This window comes from Rattus rattus, chromosome 4, assembly GCF_011064425.1.
Source record: "Rattus rattus isolate New Zealand chromosome 4, Rrattus_CSIRO_v1, whole genome shotgun sequence".
Taxonomy (NCBI): domain Eukaryota; kingdom Metazoa; phylum Chordata; class Mammalia; order Rodentia; family Muridae; genus Rattus; species Rattus rattus.
Window position 1 is genome coordinate 129624596 of NC_046157.1, and position 22152 is coordinate 129646747.

Consider the following 22152-nt stretch of genomic DNA (forward strand, 5'->3'; position numbering starts at 1 on the left):
GTGTGTATGCAATGGTGTGTGCAGACCCATGGCTCAGACAGAGGAATTCTTGTTTTTCAGAAGCCCCTGCAGATTCCCCAAATGTCTGTGTAGTTGAGGCACTTGGGGCAGTGCCAATGCCTGGGTCCCACCCTCTAAGCAAAGGGATTGGATCTGCTGATCTCCTAATCTCATGAAACCACACTGGAAACATTTCTTGTAGGCTTTAAGTGAGCATTGGTTAACTTATCTCACAAGCGAGCAGGTTTTAGAATTAGATGTGTAGGCAAGGATACACGGGCATTACCTGTCGTGTCTCAATATAGGTGTGGGCAACACGCTTGTCAGGAGCCATCCAAATTCAGCCAGCGTATGCAGCAGGGGGCCATAATCAGTCTTGATTTCACAGCCCTGTGTGAATAAGCACAAGAGCTTACAGTCGAACAGCAAAGACAAGGAGTATGAGCGAGGATGAGGGTGTGTGTGTGTGTGTGTGTGTGTGTGTGTGTGTGTGTGTGTGTGTGTGTGTTGTAGTGTGTGTGTGTGGGTCCTGTGTCCAGTGAACATGGGGCACATGCAGCTCCCGGGAATGTCATCTTCTGCAACTGCTGCCTTCTTAAAACCACAGCCAGTGGATGGTGGCCGTTCAGGTCTTTCTCCTGTCCTGGGGAAGCCTGGTTCAGATTCTAAAGTGCAGAGCTGGGAATCTGCATTTTAAAAGCTCCCCAGGGTGTCCGGTCCACGGAGCTTACTAAGTAGGATTGGCAGTGTGGTCTAGGGACTGGGGTGGGAGGAGGGTGGGCAGGGAAGCTGACAGGCTGGATGTGTGGCCTCACTGGAGTATGTTTTCTCCGGCCGATTTCCTTATCACCCACCTTCCCCAGCTCCCTCAGTGGGGCTTACAATTTCTCTCAGAATGAGTTCTGTCCTTTATGGTCTTCACAAGGCCATAATGCCTCCTTGACAGATCCTGTCTGTGAGGCCCTCGTACACTCAACAGAGGTGTCCAAAAGTATCTGTCTACGTCAGGGGCAGTGGTTGATGACATCTGAATTCATAAACGCACAACCTCCGCAGCACTGCCACCTCTGATTGTGACCGCGCTGTGTGCACACATCTGGCTTGGCGGTGCGTAAGATAAAGACTTTGGATGTTTTTACTTAAAAAATCAATTCAAAGGCTACAAAAGGCCTGGTACATGGTCGCTCAGAGGTGAAAGGCTAGATGACTGGCTGAATTATTATTCCAGTCAATTGCCAAGGCATTTTGTAGTGAGGATTTCTGAGCCAGGGGATTTTATCTAGGGCCAGAGTCTCAGATTTGGGGGAACCTACTTTTGTTTAGATACAGGCAGTCGTTTTTGCTATTTACTGAAATGTTTGCAAACACAGGTAAAGCATACAGAAGAAGTCTGTCGATTCGTGGTTGAGGATTCTGGTGAGAGTGGATCATCTGTGTTTGAGGATGTGCATTACCTGGCAATGATGAGTGTTCGTAAAGTCACACACGAAAGGAAAACAGATTGTTGGAAACTGCAGCTCACCTCAATGACTGTCCACTGTTCTACTACAATGGCGTCATTTCCTCTCCTGTTAGAGCCTGGGACTCCAGACCCTTCTTCTTCATAGATAAAAAAGCCTTCCAAAGATTTAGGTAACTGGTCCCCTGTGGGAAGGATACAATTCAGAAGAGTCATATGCAAATCACAGCTGTGTCTAAGACCCCCCAAATCCTCAGGGTAACTGTGGTGGAGGTGAAGGACCCTCGTTCTTACTGCAGTGTAAGAGCTATTAAGAGGCTTGGCCTGGTAGAAAGTAGGTAAGTTATGGGGTTCCTGTGAAGGATGCTAAGGGCTTTTGTCAGCCTTACACCCACCACCTCAGGTCAAGATTAAGCCATGCACCAGCTTCCGGCCGTGGGGCAGGGCTAGGCCAAGTTCCATTCTCCACCCACAGTTCTCAGGAGGAGCAGGGACATTCTTGAAAAACCACAGAATGTACTGATAGTCACCTGACCCTCTGGTCCCAGATAGAGTTCGAATGCATGTCATACGCCTGCTAGCCAATAGATTCAAAGGTCAATATGCTTAGGCAATAAGTTTAAACTGTAACCTTGCTGATGTAACCTGTGCCCCTAAGAAGTATAAAAACGGTTATAGCCATTTAGGGTCGCCTTCTAGTCACTTGCCATGAGGGGCTGATTGAAGGTCGACCCTGATGAGCCAGAAAAATAAACCTCTTGCATTTGCATCAAACTCCGTTCTCGCTTGGGGGTCTCACTTGGGGGGATCTCCCAGTAGTTAAGACTCACTTTGAGCCTTTCAGAGGCTGGGAGAAAAACTTGCCAACTGGAAGCCATTTCCTCAGGTGTAGCCCCAGGTTCAGTCCCAGCATCGGTGACAGAAGTTGGGCAAAGTGGCTCACACGTGTAACCCCAGGATTTATGATGTCCAGATAGGAAGATAAAGACTTTAAGGTCATCCTCAGCTACACAAGTTTGAGGCCAGCCTGGGATACATGAAATGCTGTTTTGAAACATTAAGATGTCTGGAGAGATGGCTTAGCCGTTAAGTGTGTTTGCTGCTCTTCCAGAGGATGGAGTTCAGTCCCCAGAGCCCACACTGGTAGCTCACAACTGCCTGTAGCTTGAGCTGCAGAGAATCCTATACCCTCATTTGGATTGCATGGACACTTGCACATATACAGACACGAGTGCCCATGCATGAACACTCACAGACACATACACATAAATAAACAATCTTTACAGAGAAGACCCACTTAAACACAATTATTTTGGTTGAGTCCTTCTGCTTTAAGATGTTCTTTTTCTCCATAGGTAAAGACTGTTTTATAGTTCTCTGAATTAAAATCAAACATGCACATGAAACTACCACAGCAGAAACACAAATAATAGGAGCAAGAATGGAACGTCAATCCAAGAAGCATTTCAAAATGACCTTCTCCTTGAAATAAAAGTTTGGTTTCTGATCTGTATTAAACAAACCGGTGGAAACAAGAAAAAAGTTAATTCTTGAACTTTCAGGTATAATATTAAAACCAGAGCTTTAAAAACTATAAGCACAGGGCTAGGGAGATGGCTCAGTGGGTAACTAATCCCCAACATCACATAACACCCGGAGCCCTGGGCAGGCGGAGACAGGCAGATCCAGGGTTTGCTGACCTTAACAGCATAGACAAAATGGCAATCTGCAGGTTCGGGGAGGGAGCCTGTTCCCCAAAGTAAGGTGGAGAGTAACAGAGAAAGGTGACTGGATGTTGACCTCTAGTCTCCACATACACATGCTTGGGCAAGTACACATATGTATCACATGTAACACACATACACACGCGCACACGCACATTATAAACACCTAACAATTCTTTACCTCAATGCATTAAAAAAATCCCAAGTCCCCACAACAGTGACAGGAAGCCACTAACAGAAGTCATTGTCCCAGAGCTCCTGCTGGGAAGGAAGTTTTAAGGGAAGTCCCCTCTGCATTTTTCTTGAACAGTTGACAATAACCACCTGGCCTAAACTAAAGGACTTAATGGAAATTCTTTTGCCTCCTATTTTGCAATAGAAGACATTTTTTTCTCATGGTCCTGTGCTAGGTAAACATTGTGGGTTTTATGTAGCACATGTCACATCCGAATTTCCCTGATGGTCATAGAAAACAGAATCGTTTTGTTGCGACTATAATACGCAATATACAATATGTTACAACTGTAATAATAATAATGAAGAAATTTGTTTTTGCCTATAAAGATGTGGTCATATACCAGAAGTTTTAATGAACATATTTATTTTAAAACAAATATTCTCCTCCACCACCATCCCCCAAAAGAGCCCGGTGGTGTCGGCTCACACCTTTAGTCTCAGTACTTGGGAGGCAGAGGCAGGTGAGCCTCTGAGCTCGAGTCCAGCCTGGTCTACAGAGTGAGTTCTAAGACAACCAAGTCTTCACAGAGAACGCCTACCTCGAAAAAACCAAACCAAACCAAACCAACCATCCCTCAGCTCCCAAATATTACAATTAACTTACGTCATTCAGTCTGTCCACTCTGATTGGATGGTGAATATATTGCTTAATATGCTCCAAGTATAATCTCAACCTTATGTTTATATTTTATTAAGGGACATATTTTATAATTTATCAAATAATTTACTTGTCTAATCATCTACTTTATATCACAATAATTTTTATTTTATTGTCACCATCTCCATTAAAAATAATTTGTTGTGCTAAAAAAATCCTATTTCATAGTTTTCTGAATGATAAAGGCCGACAGAGTTTTCAGATGATATTTTAAGTTTAAAGATAAAGGAAAAACTAATTTTAGTGTCATAGTTTTAATTTTTTTAAGAGAGTGAAATTTGATAGCAAATTGATTCTTGCTTTATTTTGGTGGGGGCGGGGGACTGGCTTGAGACAAGGTTTTTCTGTGTTGCTCTGGCTGTCCTGGAACTCAGTCTGTAGACCAGACTGGATCAGCCATACTCTGCCTCCCAACTACTGGGATCAAAGGTGTGTACTACCACACCTAGCTTGCTTTTTTCTTTTTAAATTCTATTTACAGGGCAGAATGCAACAGAGAGTACACTTTTTTTTTTTTTTTTTTTAAGATAGTTCATAGAAACACAGTAAAGTATAATTTACTAGTTGGAACTGGTTTCTATTTGCAGTATATGCCCCATTTCCTTTGACTGGTCCCCACTGTCCCATTGTCGCCCACCACAGTCCAGTAGAATTAGAACTGAGAATAGGGCTGCTTATCTCAAGTTGTTATTTTAGAATGGGGCTGTGTACTTTAAAACAATCTTATATTGCAGTAATTACATAGTTAGCTACAATCTGCCCCTTTGTTTCCTTTAGGACTCTACAGTGTGAAAACCACTTTTCCTGCCTTTACTGTTGGAAGATAAGCATTTATTTGTAACTTTTTTGTCTTTTGGAGACAAAGTAGCCTGGAACTTCTTAAACCATTCTGGCCTCAAAATCTGTCTCTGGGATAAAAGGCATTTGCTACCAAGCACAGATAAAAGCTTTATTTTTTTTTTTTTTAAAAATTACATGTATTTGTCTGTCTGTCTATCTGTCTGCCTATCTATGTATCTATTTATCTAGTGTGTGTGTCCGACCCTTGGTGCTTGTGGAGGTTATAAGACAATTGAGGGTGCCAATTCTCTTCTTTCCCCTCTGTGGATCCCAGCCCTCAGGCATGGATGCAAACAATTTAACTCAGGGAAGCATCCCACTGACCCATTTCTAAACCCTTTGGTTTAAAAGAAAGCAAGTACAATCCAAACAAAAAAGGCAAGGCTCATTGTAATGCAACATTGTTAGTGAATTTCAAAGAAACTACGTTGTACAAAGGAAGCCAGATACAAAAGACTACAAACGACCTGGCTGTAGGGGGTAGCTAATGCCTGCAAGGCTAAGGTGGAAGGACTATGCAGAGTTCTGGGCTGCAGAATGAGACCCCGGCAGCTCTCTCAGTGGACACACTAGGGCCATAGTTCTGGGATGGAGTTTCAGTTTCTGAAGCAGTCTACCAACACAAATGGCAGCAAGGGTGAGCAGCAGGGAAGGCGTTGTGGGTGATGGGTAATTTCCTCCAGGTAATGGGGGAGGAACCACTGCAGACAGTTTTCTCTGCACTGTTCTGCCTGCAGCATTGGCCCTTAACATTGCGTAACCCAGAGCTTCCCAACCAATGAGCCCATGCCCACTATTTTTTTGGGAGGTGGGGTGGGGTGAGGGATGGAGGTGGGTTGACCAGGTTTCAGGTATGTTAAAATCCATGGCTCCCCCTCCTGCCCAGAGACATTTTATCTACACATGTTCTGAAGCCCTGGCGTGGCTCATTGTTCTCCCTCTCCCCTTTCCCCATCTCCCCTTCCCTCTTCACCCCTCCACCCCCCATTCCTGGATACCAACACTAGCCAAAAGCATTTATTCCCTACTTCTGTGTAGGGAAGTCTTAGCGAGTATAGGTTTCTTTAATGTCAATGTTTTTTGTTTGTTTGTTTTGTTTTCCCATACAGGATTTCTTTGTGGCTGTCCTAGAATTAGTTTTGTAGACCAGGTTGGTCTCAAACTTACAGAGATCTACTTGTCCCTGCCTTCTGAGAGCTGAGATTATAGGCGTGTGCTGCTACTGCCACTACCACATGGCAAATTTTTTTTTTTTTTTTATGAGTTGCCTTGATCATGGTGTTTTGTCATGGCAACAGAAAAGTAAATATCAGCCTCTCTACTCTTGCCATTTATGGTCCATGTCCAAAAATGGGGCCAGAGAAGTCTTTTAAAAATGCAAATCAGTTGCTGATTGCAAAAAAAAAAAATGCAAATCAGAACAATGACTCCTTTTTAAAATCTTCAACTAATGAATTGAAATAAATATTCTGTGTGATGGTTAAGATCACACACTCTGATTTGGGAGATGGCAAAGTAGATAAAAGTACTTGCAGACAAGCCTGGGGACCTGATTTTAATCCCTAAATTCATACTGTGGAAGGAGAGAACTGATCCATGTGAGTTGTCCTTTGACCTCCACATGTGTACAGTGGGACGCACAGACCACACAAGCCACAGAATTAGTGAATTAATTAGCTAATTAATTAAAAACAAGCATACATTCCACCTTGTAGAGAGAATCTCTCTCTTTTTTTTTTTTTTTTTTCTTTTCAGAGCTGGGGACTGAACCCAGAGCCTTGTGCTTGCTAGGCAAGCGCTCTACCACTGAGCTAAATCCCCAACCCCGAGAGAATCTCTTATAAACATCACCTATCAATAAAAAAGCTGTTGGCCAATGAGCTGAGGCAGGAAATAGGAGGTGGGACACTAGCAGGAAGAGAGGATTCCGGGAAATAGTGAGACATAAAAGAGAGACTTGGGGAGAGCTGAGGGAGACAAGAGGGGAGCGGGCTAAGGAGGCTCTCCTAAGCCAGCAGGTAGATGAGCTCAGAGAGATGCTGAGGGAGAAGATGAGAGGACCAGACTGAAGGACAGGTAGCTAACCACGTGACAGACATAAAATAGTTTTAATGGGTTAAATAAGTTACCAGCTAGTCAGGGAAGGAGCCAAAGCTTAGGGCCTAGGCATTTATTAGTAAATATTTAGTCTCAGAGCAGTCATTCTGGGAGCAGGACTGGAAAAGGGAAAATGGTTTATTATTATTTTTAACACCGCCTTGCTGGCCATGCTGCTTCCTAGTTGCGCAAATGTGGGCACCTTATTTAGTGGCTGTATGCATCATTCTCCCACAGGATTGCTTGTGTAGGTCATAATGAGCTATTCCATGCAAGATGTAGAGTAATCCCAGCAGAGGGCCAGTAAAACACACGTGCCGGCCGGCTCTAGCCACAGCTTTGCTGACGAACAGGGCCTTGCCCACCTCTCATCTTGTCTAGAGCCATCTTTCCTTAAATTCCCTGCTCCAGCCACACAGGCCTTTTAGGTTCTTCTCACGAGCTCTGCGCTCTGAGCCTTGAACAGTCTACCCTGGTGCGTGCGTGCCTGCCCCTAGAGCTGCCTATAGGTCCCTAGAGCCTCCCTATAGCCTCCTAGTTGCACTTCTTGTATGTATGTTTGTCTGTGTATGTGTGTGTGTGCGTGTGTGTGTGTGTGTGTGTGTGTGTGTGTGTGTGTGTGTGCGCGCTATGACACATGTGTGGAGATCAGGGGGTAATTTGTAGGCGTCAGTTCTCTTCTGTCTTGGGAGCCCTGGATAACTGAACTCAGGTGGTCAGGCTTGGAAGCAAGCACCTTGACACCTTGACTTTGAGCTATCTCGACAGTCTCCGGTCGTTCATTCCTGTAGATTCTTTCCTGGTTCTCTTGTTCTCTTGTCACAGTATTTTGTTGGGTATACTCTTACTTTTGAATTCGTGTGTGTGTGTGTGTGTGCTTGTGTATGTTTTGGTACCTTCACAACCTACTTGGTACTCATATTTGCTCATTATTGCAAACATAATAATATACATACTATACCTAAGTGCATATATATATATATACATATATATATATATACACACACACACATACCGTGACTTTATCACCCCTCTGTACTTCTTTAAGTATCTTGAAAGGAAGAGAACCCACAAACAATCAAAGCAGAGCCCTAAGAAGCGACATATAAAGTGGAGAGGGAGACATGTCTGAGGATGACTATCCTCAAGTGTGTCCATGGCAGTACTCAAAACAGGAAAGGCTGAGAGTGTGTGGAAGGCCACTGCAGGGGAGGGTCTTACAACGGTGCCGTGCTCTGACGCGCTCAGTGAGGTGGGTAACTTTTCAGTCTATCCCTTTCCCTCCACCACTGTTTGTGGAGCATTTTCTCCTGTGTGATTTGGGAGCCAGCGTTTAAGCTTCTGGCTCTGTTGAGCTTTGTACTTCCACCTCTCCACAGAGAACTGATTTCTGACAACATCTGGGAAGAAGGCAGAAGCAAGATGTAGTAAATATGCATTGTTCCTGTGAGCTTGGGACGGCAGGCATCAAACATTCAAAACAAAGAGTCCAATTGCACTCTGCTTCTTCACACCGGCTTCTCACAGCGACATAGACACTGGTCACTCTCCCTTCTGTGTGTCCCTGGGCACTCCTCAGAAAGCCCTAGACACACACCAGCGTCCAGACTGCACAGACTGAGGTGGGTGCGTAGAGACTTGGCAAAGATTGCATGGAAGAATGTCTGAAAGGACATTCCAGGGCTGCAGAGAGTGGGAGAGCCTCTCTGGGGCTCCAAGAACTGAAGCCCCAGACGTTTCGGCTAAGCAACTGCTGTAGCTGATTTTATTTTTATCAGGCCAGACCCAAGGCAGGAATGCCGGAGATGACTGACAAGAATACTTGTGCTTTTCCTTAGGCAGTTTGTCACCGAACGAAAGTTGGAATGTCTCCAACTTAGACACGGTAAGGAGAAGATGGAGAAGAAGAGAGGGAAAGAAACAGAGTGAGGGATAAAAACCAGTCTCCAAAGAGACGATCCGTTCTGAAGGTATGACACATAACCCATGCCAGGAAGTACGAGTCACCAGAAAACGAGCCCCCTATGGCCACGGTGCTACACGAATGTAGTGAGTTTCATACGCCCACTCTGTCAGCCCACTCACATTTCCAGTTACCAGAAAACATGGAGAAATATTTATTGAACACCTGCTGTGTGCCAGGCATTTCTACAGGGCACTGTGCTGTGGCACTCTGTGGGTGTGGCTTTTAGCATTGACTTTGGTTAAAAGAATCTTCTAGAACATGACTCCCAGACACACTAAGTTCCATCCTGTCATCTGTTGCCACCAGGGAAGGCATCAGAAGGCTGGTTTAAGAATAGATTGTTCTCACTACATTGGGCCTGATTTCTTCTTCACCCTTTGCTCTGAGCTCGCTGAGCTCAAGGTCATAGCGAGCTCCCACCTTGTGGTGCGTTTTCCCAGGGCTGCTTACTGTTTGCTTTTCATTTCTTTGAACACTAATCTCTGTTAAAGTCACTTGGGGGAACTCTTTGTTTCAGTGATAGATAGGACTGGTTTTGTACCACATTCTAACTACAGAGAAAGACAAACAAAAGAATGGGTCTATATCTCTGAATTATTCTCTGCACAAATTACAGAGAGCCAGCAATTCACTAACTATATATGTTGTGCCTACTGCTACATCAAATGTGGATTTTAACTACAGATGCTTCCCTGAGCTTCCTGACGGGATGCTGTAGTACACTGGACTGGAAATTTCTACTGGCCAATCCTTCCACGGTGTGTGTATTCCTAATGGTTCCTATGCAATAGCAAACATTATATTAAAAATTCTACACCCACATAGGGTTTCCATTTGGTCTTAAGGATAGTAAAACTTTCTTCTTTGTCTGTCTGTCTGTCTGCCTGCCTGTCTGTTCGTTCTTTCTTTCTTCCTTTCTTTCTTCCTTTCTTTCTTCCTTTCTTTCTTTCTTCCTTTCTTTCTGTCTTCCTTCCTTTCTTTCTTTCTCTCTCTCTCTCTTTCTGTCTGTCTTTCTTTCTTTCTTTCCTTCTTTCTTTCTTTCTTTTCTCTTTCTGAGACAATGTTCCTCTGTGTAACCCTGGCTGTCCTGGAACTAGCTCTATAGATCAGACTAGCCTGGAACTCGGAGATCCTCCTGTCTTTGCCTATGGAGTGCTGGGATTAAAAGTGTGTTTTACTAATGTTTTTAAAGACAGAATCTCACTATTATCCCTGGCTAACTACCACCGCCCAGCAATAGGAAAGCTCTTCTTAAAAGTTTTAAAAAGTTAGCCAGGCAGTGGGAGACAGGAGCAGGAGGATCTTTGTGAGTTTGAAGCCAATCTAGTCTACAGAGTGAGTTCCAAGGAGAGCCAGGGCGACACAGAGAAACCCTGTCTCAGAAACCAAACCAAACCAAACCAACCAAACCAAACCAACCCAACCAAACCAAACCAAACCAAGCCAACCAAACCAAACCAAACCAAACCAACCAAACCAAACCAAACCAAACCAACCAAACAATGAAAAAGCACTTTATCTCTGCGTGTTTGCTGTTCACATGCGGGGGGCACAGGTGTGTCAAGTGCATGCCTTTTCATCCATGTGGAGGTCAGATCTCTGCTTGGGGAATTGGCCTTTTTCCATCTATCATGGGCCCTGGGGCTTTGGGCCAGGCCGTAATCTCCTTTACCTGCTAAGCCATCTCACTAGACAAAGCTTTTAAATTAAAGTTGTGCAGTGACTAGAAGAGATTTTTTTAAAGAATTATACCCATCCTTATAGTGATAGAACTTGAAAGACAAAACTGTTTTCAGTAGTTTGTTCCGAATCCAGATTATTTACATATAAATATATCACTAATGTAAAACTCACCTTTAGGTGTCTCCCAGCACACAAAAGAGTCAACTAAAGAGAAGCCTTGCTTGTAATAAAATGTGGTTAGTTCTAGCCAGTTGGCGTCCAGCGTGCTGATGACAGCTCCCTTCCTCGTCACTTTCATGGACAGGACGCCTTCCTGATAGGTCCAGCAGGCCGAGTCCTCTTCAAAAGCATTGAAGACCATATACACCTTATTATCTGGGGCTAGGCATTCAGGGAAAAGGGAAGAACATGATCTTACTATTCAAAATTCTTAAACAATGTGTTCTTCACGAGGCATTAAAACAAATAAATAAATATAGAAAGTAATAAAAGTAGCCACCGCTCGGGGTTGGGGATTTAGCTCATCGGTAGAGCACTTGCCTCAAGGCCCTGGGTTCGGTCCCCAGCTCCGAAAAAAAGAAAAAAAAAAAAAAAGAAAAAAAAATAGCCACCGCTCGATTAAAAAAACCTGTGTATATCTGTGTGCATGTTTGTGTTGTGTTCCTGAGTCTGGGTGCCAGAGGTTGATGTACCTGTCTCAGTTCTTCTGTAAGTCTCTAAGTGACCCAGAGCTTATGATCCGGCCATCTTGTCTACCTGCCCAGCACTGAGGCTACAAGCATGCACTTCTCATCTGACTTTTATGGGGTAAATGGGCATCAACTTCAAGACTTGGTGTTTGTGGGGCAAGTGCTTCACTGACTAAGCCATCTCTATGCCCTCCCCACCCCAACTCAGTTTAATCAAATATTAACATTACAACACACTGGCCTTGAACTATTTCTTCACAGAAATAAGACAATAGCCACAATGTGGTGTGTATCTCACAGGACACAGTCTCCAATTCCAATCTCTAAAAGTACCTGCTAGGTTGAACTTGATGTTTATTGTTCTCAAGAAAGCTTTTAGTTTTTAGATGTACAGTTATTTACCATATAAATACTTTATCATTTAAAAAATGCTTTAACAGGGACTGAGGATTTAGCTCAGTGGTAGAGGCTTGGCTATCAAGCACATGACATGAGTTTGGTCCTCAGCTCAAAAACAACCACAAAAAACCTAAAACAATCAAAAAACAAATAGGAGCCAACCCAACACAACTTTAACAATGTACTGTTTCAATTCATCTTCTGCTCTCTCTCTAGAAGACAGTGCTCAGATGGATGCCTAGGACACTGAACATGTCCCAGAACCGGGAAGCCCAGACTCCACTGCACCCTGGGCCAGTGCAGGTCAAAGGTCAGGAGCATCTGTCAACTTGCTAGAGTTTCGTTTGTGCCATGCATTGGGCTGTTCCCCTTTTTTATAACCATCCCCTTTTTAGAAAGAGTCTCCAGAGCCCATGTAACTCACAGTTTACACAGTCTTTAGTTTTCTTTGATGTTGTTGCCTTAAAAATAAAAGCATTCCAGCAAAGATGTCAGGGAACTTTACACAGTCAAAAATAAAAGAGCTAAATACTCTCAATTTCTTGGGAAAACTTGAGACTTGGCTGAGAAGAACAAAACTATGGTCTGTGGTTATTTCTGGCTGTGGGCACTATTGTTACACTAACTGGCTCATTGTCATGTCCCATTGTCATAGATTCTAGCGATGATCAAAGCAAGTCCCTTGGATTCCAAGGGGGAAAAGCTCGCATGAAACAGGAAAGGCCTGCCCTGAAATTCTCACGCTGTTTACCAAGCTGCTTCCTTGGTCAGCGAGCGAGGGCGACTGACTCGCTGGACCACCCGGAGAACCAGTGTCTGAAACATTGTCCTGCCGCACTCTAATGACTTAAAAACAACCCACAAGTTTAGATTAGTTCGTTTTCCCTGTGATCCTCTGACATTAACGTCGTCTTTTAGTTCTTTAAAATAACTCTGGGGTTGGGGAACCCAAGAATACATTCTCTTCTCACGCACGGTGTGCAGTTACCTTCTCCCCGCTTTGGGTCAGAGTAGCGGAGGCTGCTGTTTCCCTCAGTCTGATGCTGTCCACTTTCAGGCTGAGGTTCCTCCTCCACTCCACTCTCCCACAAGGTGCCGTCGTTCCAGCTTTTGCCGTTGTCTTGTGAACCCTGTCTCTTGTGCAGTTCACACTCGGCAGCTCCATCCTGGCTGGCACCATTGCAGTGCTTAGATGGCGAGCAGTGCTGCGGTATAAACCCGACAAATCTCATCCCTCTCTTAGCAGCAGCATTAACCTGAGGTTTAAAGAGACGGCAGGACCAAGGTAAAGCCCATGTACGACCCAGCCGACTAGCCAGTCTCCGAGGAGGCCATTAGAGGACAGTAAACTGACTAGTGACCAAGGCACACCTAGAAGCCAGCTGAGAACCCCTGACGTACGCTGCCTCCAAGATCGGGTCTCAGGCTCACCAGGACTTGTCAAACAGAACTGATCTGGTTTAGAAATGATAAAAACAGGACCGTATTTTCCTCCGAAATTCTGCCATATTTGGCAAGAACTAGTAATTTTATAGCATGGTTTTTGGAGGCTATTAACAGTGATCTTTCCAGTTGGAGCGAAATTAAAGACTATTCCAGAACACTCCCAAAATAACTGAAACAAATACAACCTCGCTATTAAAGAAGACATTGATTGAAAAGCAAAAGGCACAGAGCACTATTTGATGTTGATTCAGAAAGACGTTAGATCAGTTCTTATAAATGTGTACAATTAAAGCCTGAGTCCAACTCACAGCCCCTGTAATGAAGCTTTCCAGTCTGCCTCTGCCTGACGTCTGCCATTGGCCTGGGCCAAATACACAGACTTAGATTTATCCTGTCAGTCAAGAAGCAGTCTCTGAAGCAGGTGGCTTGAAGTCTGTGAAATAATGTGGGATCTTAGTAATAGTGATTTCCATGCTCAGTACTGCTCCATTCTCATGCCTGTGACATAATCGCCTTAATTCTTCGAAGCACACACTGCCCGAGACCTAAGGGTGGCAGTGTTCTTTCCTGTGTTCAGTTGGCAGTAACCCACCCAGGCCAGAGGCTGTGCCCTCTTCCCTGCCTTTGTAAGTACTCATTAAATAAGCAAAAATGAAGATGTTTTTCATTTTGGCTTTGTTTGGTTTTTCCAGACAGGGTTTCTCTGTGTAGCCCTGGCTGTCCTAGAACTCACTCTGTAGACCAGGCTGGCCTTGAACTCAGAGCTCCATCAGCTTGCCTCTGCCTCCTGAGCATGGGATCAAAGGCTGTGCACCATGCCTGGCTCAGCACTGACGGTTTTTTCATGGTCACTGATTTAAACATCTAAACTAAAAGTTTTATCCTGGAGTTACATGGAAACCCTGAGAGAATGAAATGGTTTTTTTTTCAGGGAGAACTGAAGAAAAAGCAGAGCAATCAATCAAAGGAGCTCCTGGGAGCCAGCTGGGATGATGGCAATGCCAGGAGTCAGAGCCCTGGACTGTGCCGGCCTGCCCTCCTCCCTCGGAGTTCATTCGGACAGGTAATACTGTGTGCACACTTAGACCACGCAGTTCCCTCCTCCAGGTGTCCTGGGAGGGAAGAGGGAGGCATGAGAGGGCTTGGTATTCTGGAAGGGTAAATTTCTTGTCAGTGTTCTCTAGGTATTGGTTTCAGTGGAGACATTCAGGTAAACCTTTCTTTCTTACGGTAACACATACTTCTTTTTTTCCTGGAAAAGTCTGTGAACAAATGTATTGATGTCTTTTCTATTTTAACTTGGAGGATGAATAACTTTAATTATATTTATCTATCAACTATCATCTATCTATCTATCTATCTATCTACCTATCTATCATCTATCTCTACCTATCTATTTGTGTGTGTTGTGTGTGCCCATATGCACATGCATGTGCCTCGGTGTGGTGCACATGTATTGCTCAAGGGACAACTGGCAGGAGTTATTTCTCTTCTTCTATCACGTGAGTTCCAGAGATTGAACCCTGGTCATCAGCTTTGGGAGCCACGCCTTATCTCTTGCTCTGTCTTGCCTGCCTTGGACGACTGATATTTTTAAATGTGGTGCTTTAAAATCCCGAGGAAAAAAATGCAAACTGAATATTAAAAATAGAACGGTCAGGGGTGGGATCAAGCCTAGGGTAGAATGCCAGCATGCACGGGGCATGCAAGTTCAAGCCTCAGAACCACAAACAAGGAAACAGTAAAAACAGGAGACATTAATATATTGTTAAAGCTTGACTTGAACATTAGCTGTTCAACAATCAAGTCCTCACACAACGTGGCTGTTCAAAACAATATTTGGCATTCACCAGTTGCTCTTGTGCATGCCCAGGGCAATGTTTGGCTATTTCACGTGTATGCTTCCTGAAGCTTTTCACCTCGAGGAGAATCCATTACTCTAATTGCTGAGACAACAGCACCTTCCTGTTTAAGCAGGTCTTTAACTGTTTCCAGGAAGTTAGACTCAAAACAAGTGCCCTGACGGTTGCCTATCAAGGCTCAATTAGTAGCTTCATTTTTGTTTCAAACGACAATGTCTGGAGTGGATATAGTCCCAGAATGGAAAAACAAAACAAAACCAGAATAGTAGCAGTAAACAACTCGTGTACCCTGTAAATGGTGGAATTTTCCTACCAGCACAGCTGAGTGGCAACCCTGTACCTAAGTGGGCAATGGTTAGCAGCTGTTGGTGGCCAGGCACAAACCACAGGTGACCTCCACAAGTCAGCACAGAAACAAACTTCACTGTTTCTTTTTCTCTTTGTAACCCAGGGTGGTCTGGAACCCAGGGCCTCCCTGCCTTAGCCTCTTATGTGCTCACGGGCCTGTAGATGTGAGTCTGCACACCTCACTCCAGTCTTACAATCTTTACCTGAAAGAAAGCGCCTTGGGTAGACGCTATATATTTAAATTAAATAAAGGCGAGCTGGGCGTGCGGTTCTCTGATTGAATTCCAGCACCCAGATACACAGCTAGGCTGACTTCTGTGAGTTCAACGCCAGTTTGGTCTAAAATCAACCTGCGGGTCTCCTTTGGCAAACCTCTAGCTCTAAAAATATTTATAATATGATTCATAGCAGTAGCAAAATTGCAGTTTTGAAATAGCAATTAGAATAAATTTCAGGCTGGGGATATCATGACATGAGGGCTGTATTAAAGAACTACAGCATTAGGAAGGCTGAGAACCGCTGGTCTCCGGGAGAGTTCCGGGGCAGCTAGCCGCACATAGTAACATTGTTAAAAACAAAACCAACGAAAACCCACGGCAACCAAAGACGACGACAACAACAACAACGACAACAACAACAACAACAACAACAACAACAAATAAAAGCTAAGAACTTATAAGAATGCCAATGTGACTGAAAACAACTTTCAACAAAAAATCCCACCAATTTAGAATATTTATGGTATATAGGCCTTTTTTGGTTTAGTCAATCTACATTTAGTGTTCATTTTTTTTATTTATGCAACTTCCAAAGTATACATTATTGTAATTTTCCTTCAATTTCTTTTCAAGTTAATTTTTCTTAAAAAATAAACATGATTTTTATTTTGCTAACAATTGAATGTGTCTACTTTTTTTTTTCCATACATTTTTCATATAAAAAAAAGAAAATCTTTTTATCTCATCTGAAACTTTAGGTATCTACTTTCCGCAGAACAATTCCCTGCTTCCCTAAGCATTGACTGAAATAGAGGTATTCCTACCGTTTCCTGCTGCTACATTTGTCATTAAACTTCTCTTTCGCAGCGGGACTTCCTTCTGCTACCTCTAGTCTGTTCTACTGGTTCTTATGTACGAGTCTATGATGGCTACTCTTGGTGGTCAATTTGCCAGGGTCTGGAGTCAATTAACAGTCAGGTTGATGGGGACACCTGAGAGGACTTTTCTTGCTCAGTTTAACGGAAGTGAGGAGACCCACCCTAAACTGGGCGGTGCTTCTGGTGGCGGCTCAGATAAGAGGAAATGGAGCTGCAGAGCTTCCTAGCAGTTGCCTTTTGCCCTCATGTGATGCTAAGTCCATTTACGCTGGCAGCAAATCCCTGCTGCTGGTTTTGGCTGACATTAAAACCCAGCTTCTTCAGCCTTCAAAAAGGGACTGAAGACTAGCGGCTTTCCAGGCCTTCGGCATCCAACTGGGACTGGTGCGGCATCTGCTATTGGGTATGAAGCGGCCCCAGTATGAATGGAGCCTTGGCTCTCCTGCTTAGACCGTGCTACATAAACCAGCCTGACAGCCCCTTCAATACTCGTTCTACGGCTCTTCCTCCATAGGATCCTGGCTAAGGCAGTTTAGGCTCTGTACAGTTTGACTCACATGCTCTCCATTTTGAATTCTGTGGAATACATCATCATTGGTTTCTTAATCTTTTGGGTCCTCCTCTGTAGCCCAGGCTGGCTTTGAACTCATGGGTAGCTGAGGATGACCTTGCACTCAAGGTCCGTCCCCTTGCACAGCGCCAGGATTACAGGCCTGTGCTAGCATGCCTGGGTCCCCCATGGTTTTCAGGTAAGAAAGGAAAGTGTTTCTTAGCTGCCCCGAGGAAGGCACTCTCGGTTCCTTTTCACGAAGTACCTTGTCTATGAGTTCCTTTGCAGAGTCGTTCCCTTGCATCTCACACGTTAGCGGGCACTCCTCTATCACAAGCCTGGCGCGCCTTTGTCCGCCTGCCGCAGAATGTTTGGAGCTGCAAGAAGACGCGCGCAGTCAGAGGCAAGCTACCAATTTCCAGCTTGGCCCAGCCGAAAGCCCGGAGCAACTCGAAAGTAGTCAAGGCTATCACTTTGTTATTTCATTCCGATGTTTATCTCAACACAAGTGCACAGACACTCAGTGATTTCTGTTACCTTACACTTCTGTAATTTAACCTCCCAGCGATAAATCCCTAATTTAAAGAGCCTGTTGTTGGACAGAAGCACAAGTACCCGTGGAAGCAGGACAATCCTATTTAAATGCAGATTAACACATCTGGCTTTCTTCCTTTCTCCTTACTGAACTAACTTTAGCCAAGTTGTAGTCATGATGAGCCTATGTAATACTAAAAGCAGGAAAGGTGGTTTATACACAGTTGATGGATCTGTAATCAGGACAGAAAAGCATTACTACAGTGTAAAAATGTCAAAATGTAAAAGTTCGTGCTTAGTAGTGCTTGGAATGGAAACACTGGTACTCTAGTAAAGGCTGAAGTCTATGCACACCCGTGTGTGCCTGTACGTGCATGGATTGTGTGTGTATACATGTGTGTGAATGTGTGTGAATTGTGCTTGTGAAGGCGTGTGTGCACACGCGTGTGTGCATGCGCGTGCACGCACACGCACACAGGTAATTACTGAATAGCAACAAATAGTTACTGCCTCTTATAAACAAGACTAAAGGGGGGGGGTTGGGGATTTAGCTCAGTGGTAGAGCTCTTGCCTAGCAAGTGCAAGGCCCTGGGTTCAGTCCCCAGCTCCGAAAAAAACAAACAAACAAACAAACAAACAAAAAAAAGACTAAAGGGGCTGGGGACGCGGCTCAGTGGTAGAGTACTTGCCTAGAATGTGCAAGATCTTGGATTTGATCTTTAGCAGTGAACAACAAAACCTCCCCCAAGGATAGGCTTTTTCTGTGTAGCCCTGGCTGTTGTGGTCTGTAGATCAGGGTGGTCTTGAACTTGAACTCAGAGATCACCTCTGCCTCCTGAATGCTGGGACTAAAGGCATGTGCCACCACCACCCAGCTTTTTTTTTTTTTTTAAAGGTAACTTCTTATGTGTCTCAGGCTGACTTCAAACTTAATATGTAACAGAGAATGACTTTATCTTTTGACCCTCCTGAATGCTGGGATGACAGGTGTGTGAGCCTATTTCTGGTTTCTGTGGTACCAGAAAATGAGCCCAGAGCCTCCAGGCAAGCCCTCGAACAACTGCTTGGTGCTTAGTCGTCGTCAATCAACTAGGAAGGACTAGGAGGTGTGGCTTTGCTAGAGTAGTTGTGTCACTGCCAGAGGGCTTTAAAGTTTCAAAAGCTGGGCAGTGTTTGCTTTTCTGCCTTCTGCCTGCAGCTACTGCTCCAGCCCCACCATAACTGCAAGCGACCCCTAGTTAAATAGTTTCTTTTTCAAAGAGTTGCTTTGGTCATGGTGTCTCTTCACAACAACAGAACTGTAACTAAGACAGCTGCTTTCTTGTGGAGCTATGACTCCAACCCAGGGCCTTGCAGAAGTGTCGTACCACTGAGCTATGTACTCATCCTGAAAGGGAGGACCTTTAGACCTCATTTTGCTTGTGAAAAACCTAGCTTCAATCCCAAGAACCCCCACTTCCATCTTATTTAGGGAAAATGTTGCAAATATGTCTGTTTAATTTATAAGAACTTGGTGTGGTAGTTCTTTCTGCTATGAAGGGTTTAGGAGGCTAGCTTCAGCTGCCTGCCTGCCTGCCTGCCTGCCTGCCTGCCTTCCTTCCTTCCTTCCTTCCTTCCTTCCTTCCTTCCTTCCTTCCTTCCTTCCTTCCATTGTACTCATACACACCAGAAGAGGGCATTGGATCCCATTGCAGATGGTAGTGAGCCACCATGTGGTTGCTGGGACTTGAACTCAGGACCTCTGGAAGAGCAGTCAGTGCTCTTAACCTCTGAGCCATCTCTCCAGCCCCAGCTGCCGTTCTTAAGGAGAACACAGGTAGCTGGAAGAACTCTGAGAGAGGCTGCCTAGGCTGGCCAGTTTGCTTAGGCTAATTGCTGAGCCTTATCTTCTGGGGATTTCTATAGGAGTTACTACACACACAGCTTTACCGGGCATTTCTTGGATCTATCTCCCCTTCCCCTTGCTGCTCACACCCTCCCGTGGTATTTATTTGCCTCCAAAGAGTAAAGACAACGATGGGGGTGGGAGGATAGGGTGGTGGGTTGGTGGGGATGGGGGGTTGGGAGGATGGGGGTTGTTCTGATTCTCTTCTTTTGAGCTAGGATCTTTCCATACAGCCCACAGCAGTGCCTCACCCACCCTCCTGAGTGCTGGGGTTCCATACATCGACCCCCACAAAATGTGTCTTGAATCAGTCTCCATCATCCTCCATCACTCTTTCAGATTTTCTTTTCTTTTAGACTTAAAAAAGAAAGAAAGAAAGGAAGGAAGAAAAAGAAAGGAAGAAAGCCAGCCAGCCAGCCAGCCAGCCTGCCGGCTAGTGGAAGCACGCACCTTTAATCCCTGCACTTGGGAGGTAGAGGCAGCCGGATCTCTGGGTTTGAGGCCAGCCTGATCTACAGAGTAAGTTCCAGGATAGCCAGGGCTACACAGAGAAACCCTGTCTCTAAAACAACAACAACAACAACAACAACAACAAGAACAACATTTAAAAAAAAAGGCTGAAGAAAGCCACTGCCCCGATGACTTTTCTCCAGCGCTGTGCTTACCTTAGCTTCACTCGGGATAGCACCGCCCTGTACAGATGACTTGCTGGGAGGTGCTTCCGCTGCCCCACAGGCTGTATAACAGGGTGAATGGCCCCAACAACATAGCCCTTAAGATAATAGTCTTCCACTTTGGCAACTATGTCCAGGACTGAATTTATCTTGATGACTTCTGGATTTGTTGAACCTGGGATACCAAGAATGAAGAGAAAATTTTACATTGGGAATATTGCATTCTAGCTTATTTCTATCTCTGTGTGATGATGTTAGTGAATAAGAGAGACAGCCACATGGCTTAATTTCGAGTAAGACACACCAACGCCAGTTATATATTTCCCATTTCAAGTGAGATCAAAGGTGTCCAGGGTAGTATGACTGTAGACTGAACCCATTTTAGACAACAGCAAAGGTGATTGACCCAGCTGATAGATACACAATGTTGCCAACATTCCAGAACTAGAATACTTTACATGTTCCCTTTTCAACAAAAAGCATTACTACGTAGAGTTTTCTTTAAGTGACTGTATCGTCTTTAAAAGATATCAGTGACATACGTCAAAATAATAATTTAAAGAGCAATAGTTTTTACGGCTAGGGTGAGACGCCTGAGTTCTTTTTACTACTTTAGTAGCATTAGTATTCTCTTCTTGTTTTCTGAGACAGTGTTTCTTTTTGTAGCCTTGGCTGTCCTGGAATGCTCTGTAAACCAGGTTGGCCTTGAACTCACAGAGACCCGACTGACAGAGACCTGTCTCCCTAGTTCTGGGATTAAAGGAGTGCACCACCATGCTGGAAGAGATGCATGATTTCTTTAAGATACAGTCTCTATAAGTTTAAAAACTAAGGGGAGACACTGTATTTCCGGACAGAAATCATTAAGAACAGAACTAGATGTAGATGAATTTTTTTTTTTTTTTTTTTGGAGCTGAGGACCGAACCCAGGGCCTTGAGCTTGGTAGGCAAGCGCTCTACCACTGAGCTAAATCCCCAACCCCTGTAAATGAAACTTAAAAGCAACTGCCATGTAATTGAAGTGACCCTCAACCCCCACATCTCTGGAACTCTGTAAGAGCGTACTTGTGTGGCGAGACGAGAAAAGGGAACTGGTAGGCAGCGGGAGAACATGTCTTCACACTCTACAAGTACTCACTGAAATAGCCCCGTTTTCTGGGATTCTTCTCACTTTTTGAAGGACAATTAAGAATTACTACCCAGAGGGAGACCTGGAGTTGGCTACTGAGAAAACACGAAATCATTCCAGGTAAGGACTGCACTGGCTCTGCATGGGCTGGTGGAGTCCAGCGCGGAATTGTTGCTGGTTGCCTGAGCACAGGAAGAAGGTTAAGGGGCAGATGAGGAAGAAGGGTCAGAGGAAGCCCCGGGACCTCACACTAAGTCTCCCATGACGGAACAGCCCCACAGCAGTGAGCAGTCACCCCAGCTTCTCAAACGAAAATGAGGCACTCTACAGAGACTTACGCCGGCCCTCACAGATCATTTCCTTCCATTTTATTCCCTCTTCATTTCAACTAATATCTTACATCTAAAATATTTTCTTCATCACAATGCATAGACATGAACACAGAGGACAGTCCTGAACTTTGAAGAAGCATCTGGTCTCCGTGCAAACATCCGGCCCTGACTGTCTGGGTAGCAAGCTTCCTTACTCTTTTTTAAAACATTTGGTCTACAAACCCTGACTTTTACAAAGAAAGCAGCTGAGGAACTATACAATAATGTGGAACAAATTCTTAGGACCAGAGAATAAAATATAAAGTTATCTTTAGAACTAGGTGCCAATTGTACATGATTTTAAAGAAAATTACAGCCATTTACTGGCTCACATGGCAATGGGTCAGGAAGTGGAGAAGTTAGCATGACACGAAAAATCTCCAGTCCTCCTGTCAGCCTCCCTTTTGTGCACTTCACTTTGACATGTGACAGCTTGGAGTTCTGACCCTGTTGCTCTGTCTTACCACAATGAGCCTTTGTCCCCTTCTCTGTCCCCAACCCCAAG

At 44.5% G+C, this 22152-nt stretch overlaps 1 protein-coding gene across 1 annotated transcript in view; it reads right to left on the minus strand.

Annotated features, from left to right (window-relative positions):
- The window catches only part of Rftn2 (raftlin family member 2), a 54731-nt gene that overhangs the window by 23258 nt on the left and 9321 nt on the right, over positions 1-22152 (minus strand). Inside the window, exons 2-7 of the mRNA XM_032901117.1 lie at positions 20139-20322; positions 17320-17431; positions 12741-13008; positions 10836-11045; positions 1523-1644; positions 287-390 (exon numbers count right to left, since the gene is read on the minus strand). Coding sequence (XP_032757008.1) covers positions 287-390; positions 1523-1644; positions 10836-11045; positions 12741-13008; positions 17320-17431; positions 20139-20322 — 1000 coding nt within the window. The remainder of the gene's footprint in view (positions 1-286; positions 391-1522; positions 1645-10835; positions 11046-12740; positions 13009-17319; positions 17432-20138; positions 20323-22152) is intronic.